At 29.9% G+C, this 10,714-nt stretch overlaps 1 protein-coding gene across 1 annotated transcript; it reads right to left on the reverse strand.

Moving 5' to 3' along the window:
• Positions 1-3,576: 3,576 nt before the first annotated feature.
• LOC106758939 (malonyl-CoA:anthocyanidin 5-O-glucoside-6''-O-malonyltransferase) lies at positions 3,577-5,185 on the reverse strand. The gene has a single exon (XM_014641953.2). The coding sequence runs from the start codon at positions 5,126-5,128 to the stop codon at positions 3,719-3,721; it is 1,410 nt and encodes a 469-aa protein (XP_014497439.1). The 5' UTR covers positions 5,129-5,185; the 3' UTR covers positions 3,577-3,718.
• Between the last annotated feature and the right edge of the window lie 5,529 nt (positions 5,186-10,714).

The raw sequence follows: 10,714 nt of genomic DNA on the forward strand, positions 1-10,714 counted from the left end.
GAGATTAAACCACTCTCATTTCACATTAACAAACTAAACTCCTTTTGAGTTGTCCACTTGTTCTATTGAGCTATCTAGATTTCCTATCCTGTTTGGACTTTCCATTGAGTTATATAAGTTGTTCACTTTTTCCATCGTGCTACTCAAGCTCCCTATCGAACTATCTACATGTTCTATCAAGTTATACGAGTTGTCCAGGCACCTCCTAGGTTATTCAAGCTCTCAATCCCTTTCTTCGGGCTATTTGAGCTCTCATGCCTTTTTCGAGCTATCTACATATCTTACTAACCTCTCCAATCTAATCGGTTGTCTTGGATCTATAGATGCTACTTGGTTGTAATGTTGATTTTCTCACACTACTTGGTTGTCTTCTAAAGTTCTTCAATTACTCGTGCTTGGCTCCCAACCTACGTGCCACCATCAACAACATCGCTTACCTTCTTTTGTGAGTGCTAGCAAGTCCTTGGACTTCTCAATCGTGCACACCACCTTCTCAAAGTCCTCAATTAACAATCCCTAAGTGTTTCAAGCCTCATCTACTTCAATCGAACATCCCTCTTATAAGCATTCTCTATAATTTATCACACTTCTTTTGAAGATTTTGAACTTGTAATCTTCTCAAAGTCAAACTCATCCACAACTTGATATAGGATGTACAAAGTTGTCTTGTCCTTTGTACGCCTTTGTACGCAACACATTCATCTGGGCATTCGATCAATTTGTGATTTTTTTTCTAGTTCTACATGATCATTTTCCACCACCTCTCAATTGTTATAGTTGATCATCTTTGTCAACTTGATCAGAGATACAAAGATGGTAAGACTAGTCTTCACTCTTTCTCTCATTTAACTCATACACTTAGGTTAACCGGGCTCTTAATATCACTTTATTAACAAATTAAGATTTTGTGAATAATCTGATTCACAGTTTTTTATATATTTCATGTAATCAAACATTACAATTTATATATTTGACTTTTTATTTCCAAGCCTTAAACTCTGTTATCAAAACACAGTTATTACCTATTAACAACATAATGAACTCCTAACCCTTATTGTAAGATTCGAAATAAATACAATAAGTTACTTTATCTCGCTCCCAAGATAGTTATTCCCAATAAAGATGAATCTTATAAAACTTAATATTTCTGTTGTCTATGATGAAGTTATGATTGATAGTTACATTGTATTTACTAGATTAAAGTTTAAATTAAAGTTTATTATAAATATATATAAATACATATTTTAATAATAAATAAAAACCATGCTTGCGAAATTATGACATTTTCTTGGTAGAAGCTATATCTTTAATTATTAAAGAATGACAACTTTTGCAATGATAGTGGACACTAAGTTTACTAAAAATTTCATTAGCAAATTTTAAGAAATTAATTACAATTAATAAAGGTGGTAATTGTTTTGGACGTGTTTTCTTTTGAATTATTTAGTATTTTAATTCTTTTAATTAAAAAAAATTAGTGAATTAAGTTTGGTGCATGTACGATCTTGCGAATTGAATACCTCTATTATAATTATTATTGGATTAATAGCATTGGATTAGGAAAGATGTCCTTGTCACTTAAATATCAATAATTTAGATTTTGTGGTTGAGAATGTCATAGCTTTCTCATTCTTATCTTCCACGACCTATAATTTTCTTTTTCCCAACACATAATCTTCTCATTTTCCTTTCCACCCTAACGTATATGATAATTTGGCTTCTGCATGGAAATGAAACAAAACATGCACAGAATTTGAAAGTAGTTGCGGAGGCAAGGAATAGAAATTATATAGCTTGGTTCCTCTTTGATCAAAACCGCCCAAACCATTAGGTAGCTGAAAGCAAGTATAAAACGTCAGCCTTCTAATCTAATGAAATGAACAAAAACCAGAAATATAAAAGAGTGAAAGTGAGAATAATCTGAGTTCCTTAGTGAATAAAAGAGGCATAGAACCTTCAAGGAGAGTAATAATAGAACAACGAGGGATAACAAAACTTTTTGGACTGAGGTGGGAAAATTATACCTTTCTTTTGGATTGTATGAATATCTTGTAGTGTAAATCTGAGATACATGTTCCGATCTTTTGGTTATTGCTTGATATTGCCATCGCATATTTTTCTCTCTTACCTCACGAATCTGTTGAGATGCATATATGAAAAATATGAACTAGATGTTGATGATTGAAAGAGAACGCTTCACAAACGTAAACGTATTATTGATATAAATTGAGAAAACGAAGAGTTTGGTACCTCCCAATTTCTTATAATAGATGATAAAATTAAAAATCTATTTTTTTATATTAATTACTCTTAAGACCATGTGCATGCGTCAGATGGCCATATTTCTTAAACTTTAACAAATTGTCTTCATATTTTACTTTGATTTTATAATGCCTTTATGCCTTTAAATATAACCTGGATGAAAGTTCATGGACTGCACTAGTTTTCTTTTTGGTTTTTAATTCATATGGAAACTTGTGCTTTGACCATACCGTGTTGTTCATAAAGATTAAAAATTGAGATGCCTCTCTGAGCATTTCTCACAGTTTCAATTGTTTATAATAAAAATTTCTTCACTTGCACCATAATTTGTAACAAATCTTTGTTGTTTTCTGCTGCTATAAGATATTCCAATATTATATTATTAAAATATTGATTCTTTAATAATAAAGACTATAGCATGTCATTCTTTCGAAACTATCCAAAAATCAAATAATACATTATAGTGATTAAGAAACACTATTCGAAGTAGATAAATACTCTAAAGTGTTTTTGTTAAAGTTCTAGTCATAGCAACAATAGTAAATAATTCTGCTTCTATTTTGATATAACAATTACAATTTTAATTTGAATCATCCATCTTCCAAATATACTGGACGCTGGGTTCAAATTATTTTATTGCAAATAAATTATAATTAGGTGAAATAAGTTTGTTAAATTATTCAATTTTAATACGGTTGAATTTTATTAATATTCTTATATTAATGGTAACAACTTATTTATTTCTAAAAAGTTGAAACATTTTGTCTTGGAGTAGACAGATTTTTGCAATACCGTGGACGAGTTTTCGACTTTATGAAAATTCTTATATGTTGTGATAAGGGTGTCAAAACAATTGATACGTCAGTCCGCTAAAAAATATGAGTCGGGTTACATATTTAAATCCAACCCGCTACATATATAAATATAAATCCGACCCGCTGGACCACAAGCCAAGCCAACCCGTTTTCGTTTTCTCTTTCTATCTTACTTCATTTCGCGTGTGCCAAATAGAAATGTCCAATACTCACCCGTTTTGACACGCCTAAAACATCGTGAAAGTGAAGAACCAGAAGCCAGAGAGCACAGTGAAACTCAAATTGTTGAATTTGATTCTTTTTTACTCAACCAATTCTTCCACTGAAAACTTTTGAGAAATATAGATTATTGATGAATGAAACTTGAAACTTCTTATTTGAATATGCTTCAACGCACATTAAAAAAATGAAATAATAACGAGGGATGAGCTTAGTATGATTAAGATCCAAATATAAGCATCCGATCTGTGAATAAAGGGATTTACAGGAGAGTTATATATATCTTGATGTAAAATGTTTCTATTAAACATAAAACCATATCACTGGAACAAATATTTCATTTAGAGCTTAAATCAACACTAATTATTATTTATAATATTAAAAACTTCATACACTTCTCTTCGATAATATGGATTGACACCTTAGTCGATGCATAACCCTTCATAAAAAATTGCTTGAAACAGATCCATGGCATGTTTGTTCAGAGCTAGCCCAACTTCAACACCACCTTTCTCATCTTTGCTTTCTGCCAAACCAATGGTTAAACCTCTATCTATGGATGTTATCTCCACCTTGGCAGGCCTTCCCCAACCAAAATCACTTTCATAAACACCAAATCGGTTGGACCCAGAAACACTAATTCCCTTAACTCCCTCTCTTAACATAGCTCCAAACCTAGGAATTACTGTATCTATTCCTTCAATAAGTCTCTTCTCCAACATTTTTGTTTTACTCCAAATCCTCTTGGCAACAACAACCACTCCATCCTCTTTTATAAAGTCATCAGGCTGTGTATCCACTATATGTGAAACCACACAATTTCCAAAGTAGTTCTCAGGGATTGGATGTTCTAACCGAGCCCTGCAATCAGCAGTGAACGCTAGACAAAATTTATCTGCATTTTCAGCTCCATGAGTGGCTTTAGCAATGCAGACAGACACATAAGCACAACAAGCGACAAAGGTAGACAAAGTGGTTGGTTTTGAAAAAGCTGAAAATGTTTCCTCCTCCACCAACTCCCACTTCGACAACACCCTTTTCTTTATCTTCTCCAAATCTCCTCGTTTGAGATCAAACATGGCTCGAACTAGGTTTGCCCGGGTTGGTAGTGACATAATCTTTAAGCTTCGGCCGTTGCTTGTATCAGAAGGGTCTATTTGAGTTGCCATTAGGGTCCAGTTATTGATGATGGCAGTTTCAAGACAAGTTGGATCTTTGATCAAATCCCTATCAAATAAAGGCTCTAACTCCGGCTTCAGAGATAGCGGAGATTCCTCTTCGCATGATTTACATGCATAAGCCCAAGCCTTGACAAACATGGTTGACGATTTTCCATCAAGAACAGCATGGTGAGAGTTGATGCCTATGGAAAAGCCCTTGTTTGGAAAAAACGTTATCTGCAAAGACATAACTGAGGCATGAGAATCTGATGATTCCAAGTGGGGTAACAAAGAGCGAGATTCGGAGGCATCACGAGGCGAATTGTCCAAAAGGTGATTAAATTTTGCATCATCGTTACACTTTGCTAGGACCAATAACACGCCATCACCAGGGTTGAATTGGATGAAGGGTTTGGCTGAATGAGAAGGCCAAATGATGTTTCCGGCTAAAAGCGGGAAGTGCTGAAGGGTATGAGAAAGTGAAGTTTTGAGATTTGGAAGCACTTTGTGAAAGAAAAAAGAAGGGTTGGAATGAAGAAGGGGAAGTGGGTAGAAGAAGATTCGCTCAACTGGATGAAACCTTAGCCAATTAAGATCAAAGAAGGTTAATGGGAGAGAGAAGTTTGGTGGAGATGGGGAAGGAGAAACGAAGCACTGCTCATGGATTTCCATGGAGTCTTAGGCTAAAGTCTTGTGAGTACAAAGACAAAATGGAGCTCATACAGTGGAAGGTGAGATTGCTGCATATATATAATAATAAATGGGATAACTTACTTTTATGTTGTCTTTTATTTTGTTTTAAATTAACTTTAAGATAAATTAAATAATAGGTATAAGAAAATATTTAATATCTAATTTTCAAAGAAAAACGTCCTGTTTATATTAGATGCTTCATTTGACAATTCACTTTTAATGTAATTTTGTCATTAAAAAATTAACTTTTATAGTTATAAAAAAAAGAAATTAAAAAGTAAAATAATAGATTTAAAATGTGTGTATACTTTGTTTGTTAGGTGTCAAAATAAAAATATTTTTTTAAAATCTCTTCATTAATATATATATATATATATATGAATGATTATTTTATTATAAACATTCCTTACTTAAAGATCCACACAAAAATTTCCTTTTGCAAAAAAGTTATTAACTTTATAAAAAATATATTAATTAGATATAATTACTATATAATTAAATATATTTAAACGTACCTATTTATAACATTGACATTATAATTAATATGTCTTAGATTAAATATAAAAGTTAATATACTATTATGAATTTATTAAATTCATTTGCAGCTAAAATATTTGTTTTTATTTTAATTAATTGGTTAATAATGTAACATTTAATTTTTTGATAAAAATAATTCTAATTCTTTAAAGTAATAATTACATTTAATAAATAATAAAATATATTTTATATAATTTCTTCACTTAATTGTTTAAAAAGTATTATAACTTTTTAAACACCCGATCAATAAATTATTATCTTTATTAAATATAAATATATTAATAAAACAATACTATAAAAGTTAATAATTTTAGTAAACTCGCATTGATGATATACTTGAAATTAAAACAAAGAAATACGCTTGTAGTTGACTTGATAAACTCCTCTCTCATATATTATATATATATATATATATATATATATATATATATATATATATATATATATATATATATATATATATATATATATATAAAGGTTAATACAATAGAAAGACTAAAAGATAAAAATTTGGACAAAGAACTAGGGTAGAGGTTATGTAACATTTCTCCTCAAGTTGAAACATATTGATTTTATGTATCAAGCTTAAAATAAATAAACTTATTTTGAAGTTTCCTTAAGGACTTGGTCAACACATTTAGGAGTTGGTCGTTTAATCCAACAAATTCAATATATATTTCTTTTGTCAACAATTTCTCACAAACAAAATAACAATCAATTTTTATATATTTAGTTTTCTTGTGAAATACTAGATTTGATGTAATTTGAAGATGAGCTTGATGTCACATCAATTTCTATACATTTTCATAGTATAGATGTCACAAACGTTAATCTCTTGAAGGAATTGTTTCACCTATATAAGTTCACATGTTAGTGACATCATTGTCATATATTCAGCTTCAGCTATTGATCGAGCTATTACATTTTGTTTCTTACTTTTTCATGAAATAATGTTTTCTCCACGGAAAACACAAATATCCAATAGTAGACCTTCTGTTAAAAAGAAAACTCGTCCAATCTGCATCACAATAACCAGATACCTGAATGTTCCTTTTATCTTCATATAACAACCCTTACCCAAAGCCTTTATCACATACCTTAGAATCTAAATGTTAGCATTTCAATGGCCAACACATGGAGCCTGCATGAATTGACTAACCACTCCAACTCCAAAAGGCCTTATAATAGTGAGATAAGTTAGTTTTCCAACCAGCCTCTTCTGCGTGTAGCAACCGTGACAAATGGTTTTACTAGTTCATGAGCTTCTTGAGTTTGAGGCATTTGGACACCAAGAAGGCATGTGGTCAAAGTTTTGATGGGAGGGACCTCATGATTGGTCAGAAGTTGATCTCTGATTTAATCAAAGTTTGGATGTAGGACACGAAGGATCAACACCATATAATATTTGTCTAATTTCTTCTTGATATCCTTAAAAGATTCAACTTCCAAAAGCATCCTCAGTTCTTCGACAACAGATTGGGCTTCAGTTATGAAGGATACCATATCATGGTTTGTCATTTTAAGAAAGACAAACTTGATTGCCATATCATAGAGTCGTTGAATATCGTTGGCATAAATGCTTTGAGTTTTCTTCCAAAAGGAATAACAAGTTTTAAAATCTCTAAATGACATAAGAAGTCTTGGTTCCACTGATTGCCATAACATGGCACACAATTGGAAATTTACTTATTTTCATTGGTCAACTTTTTCAACAGACACATCGCTTCCATCTTGTTCAAGGTGATCATGATGTCTTTGGCAAATAAACCACATCTCAACGGCAGTAGACCAAGATAGATAATATTTTTCATTTAGTTTCTCGGAAGCAATTGAGGGACTTCCAAAGAACAAAATAACACTTCCAGTAGCCATTTCTAATGAAAAAGAAGTGAGGGAGTAAAATAATAGAAAACCTTGGAGCTTTTCTTCAAGGGTAGCTTTGAACTTCACCGAAATGAAGTTTTGAGGGTCAAAATAGAGAGAGGAGGGACCAACGACAACTATAAAGGTGGTGCGATGATATTTTAATGAATAGAAGGTGGTGTGTGAATAGTACGTACCTAGGAGGAGTGAACAAAGATGGTGCACATGGCGCCTCGTGGCAGTGAACTGGCCTTTGGCTAGCGTTGGTTGTCTCTTGGAGAGGTGATCCAGCTTCGGTGGTCGCCAGACAAAACTATAATGGACGACGAAAGACAAAAGTGAATGACAATGGACCACGGTGGACCGGCAAAGAACAAAAGCTGACAATATTGGATAGATTTAACTTATAGTGGGCCGTTGTAGAAGGGAGTTGGACAGCCGTGGATAACGACAAATAGTACCGAACAAATGCAGATAGCAATGACAGTTATGACGAACAAGTTAAGATAAAAACCAGAGCGTGATTGACCCACTCTAATACCATGTTGAGATTAAAACTGAGAAATATATTTTTAGAAGACTTAATGAACCCCTCCCTTAATAAAGGTTATCTAACACTCAATCCCCAGTTTTAAAATTAATGATTATGTAAATTTATAAGTTATTTCAATAAATAAATAAATATATATATATATATATATATATTATTTGATTATTATAACAATTGTCAAAATGTTATAAATATATACATTTCAAATATATTTAATTGTAATATTCTTATAATTAAATTAAATATAACGTATCTATGTCTAATTAAAATATATTATAAAATGACATAAGATGTTTCATAAAGATAAAATTTTTATGTGAAGAAACTATTCTTAAATATTTTCATATTGAAAAAGTTATTAAATATATATAATAAAAAAGGAATCAAAAGAATTTATAAAAGAGATATTAATCATTTTTTTATAGGAAAAGTGTACATGTTATTAAATAGTAACCATAGTTTGAATTAAAATCGAAAACTAAAATCAAGAAACTAAAATTATATTTATCTATATATTTATTATATATATATATATATATATATAGAGAGAGAGAGAGAGAGATAGATAGATAGATAGATATAATATCAATATAGTTTTTATTGATATTAAATTGTTTTGTATTTTGTATTGATTTTCTTTTAAGTGAAATATTATATTATTTAATATTTATTTATTAAATAATTTTTTTAGTAATGGATAAATTAAAATTTTATTTTTGTTATTATAAGTTTATATTAATTTATAATTGTTTAATTATTTATGTATATATAAATTAGAATAACATAGGATATATAAATTTAAAATATAAATTATTTAATAGTATCATTAATATGATTCAATTTTATAAATTTTGATATTAGTTCTCATTCTAAGTTCTAAAATATTATGTGTATACCAATCAATATAACTAATACGGAATGTAGAAATTATATGTTTATTTTATATATATATATATATATATATATATATATATATATATATATATATATATATATATATTATCATTGGTGCAAAAAATAATTTAACTTCACTTAATAAGTTTTGGTTTCAATAATAACTAAGTCTTTCAAAAACATAATGATATTTTTTGTAAATATTTGTACAATTATTAAGTTTTGATTCGACAAAGAACTTAAGCATATATTTTTGTTTAGAGTTAAATTTATAGAAAAGTTGCTTTCGTACCACAAGAGTGTATCACTAAAGTCTTCTTTTTAATTGTAAAAAGTCAAGGTCTCTTTTCTCATTGTTGGTCTCCTCTCCATCGAAACCTTTCACCATGGCGAAACATCTTGTTTTCGTCTTCTCTCCTTATGAAGCATCTTGTACTTTTCTTTCCATTTTCATTCTTTGTGCCACAAACCATCTTTTGTTACGTGGATGTTATTTTTCTTCTTTCTTGTATTTATTTTGGTTCATCAAGATCACGCCTTAATTCATTGTTCACACATTCTCCTTCGATTGTTCAAGCATTGTTTATTGTGTCGTTTTTTTAGAACCGAAGCCTATGCTTAGATTAAGAACCAAAGCCTTTGTCTCTTGTTTTATCTCATCTTGAAATGTTTTTATTATAAAACTAAGTAGAACTCTAAAAATAAAAGACGTCAAATTCCTTTCCTATACTTCCACGTTTCAATTCTAAATAGGTCACGTTTATAGAAATTAACAGGTCATACTTTCAGCGGTAAAAAAAATTATTCTTGTTAACTAAATTTAACGACAAAAACTTAATTAATTGAAATTAGCACTTAAAGAAATTCAATTGAAGATTCGAATAAGACGGAATCAAAATAAAAAAACCTTTCAAAAATAAGAACTAAATGGTTTAATCCTACACCAAAATAATAACTCAAGCATATAAAAAATCTGTAAAGCTTTTACTCTAACTTTGTATTAGTTGAGTCTAAACTAAGAATCAAAACATCATAAATAAAGTAGGTTGAAGCTCACTGAACTAGTCATGTCAGTGACCAGTCATTACAAGCAATTCAAACTGCTAATTTTCAATGAAGAGACTAAAATGTGAACAGTAAAAAGAAGACTACAAATGGAAATGTGCACTTTCTAGAAGAAAAGCAAAACACACGACAACAAGAGACGGGTCAATTTCGAATTGTGTCACCAAACTTTTCAGAGAATCCTAACACGAGGAGTAAGGGTTATTACCAAAATAAAATAGAAAAAAAAATATACTTTTCTAAATGAACATATATTATTAGAAAAAATTTCTTTAATATCTTTTTCACAATATGAAAAAAATGTGATTAGTTTATTTAAAACATTTTTTAAAAATAAATTTAAATTCATCAATAAAATAATGACACATATTTTATTATAAAAAGATTATTAAAAAAATTTATTAAAATATCATATTATATTATTATTAGTTTTATTTAACCAATACTATTTGCCGCTGTCGTCAAACTTTTCTGCTTGCCGTCTTAGACGGATCTAGGAGGAAGCAACAACAAATTTGGATCATCCCTCACGTCATCGTATATACGTTAAGAATTAAATATAAACATTCTTTATCCAATTCTCTTCTGTTTTTTATTATCATGTCACTTATTGCTTTCATCGATCGTTCTGCTTTTCATTTATATTTAGAAGAATG

The sequence above is a fragment of the Vigna radiata genome, chromosome 4 (assembly GCF_000741045.1).
Source record: "Vigna radiata var. radiata cultivar VC1973A chromosome 4, Vradiata_ver6, whole genome shotgun sequence".
Taxonomy (NCBI): Eukaryota; Viridiplantae; Streptophyta; class Magnoliopsida; order Fabales; family Fabaceae; genus Vigna; species Vigna radiata.

Coding starts and splice junctions, on each gene's coding strand:
- LOC106758939 (XM_014641953.2), bottom strand. CDS start 5,128: ATGGAAATCCATGAGCAGTGCTTCGTTTCTCCTTCCCCATCTCCACCA.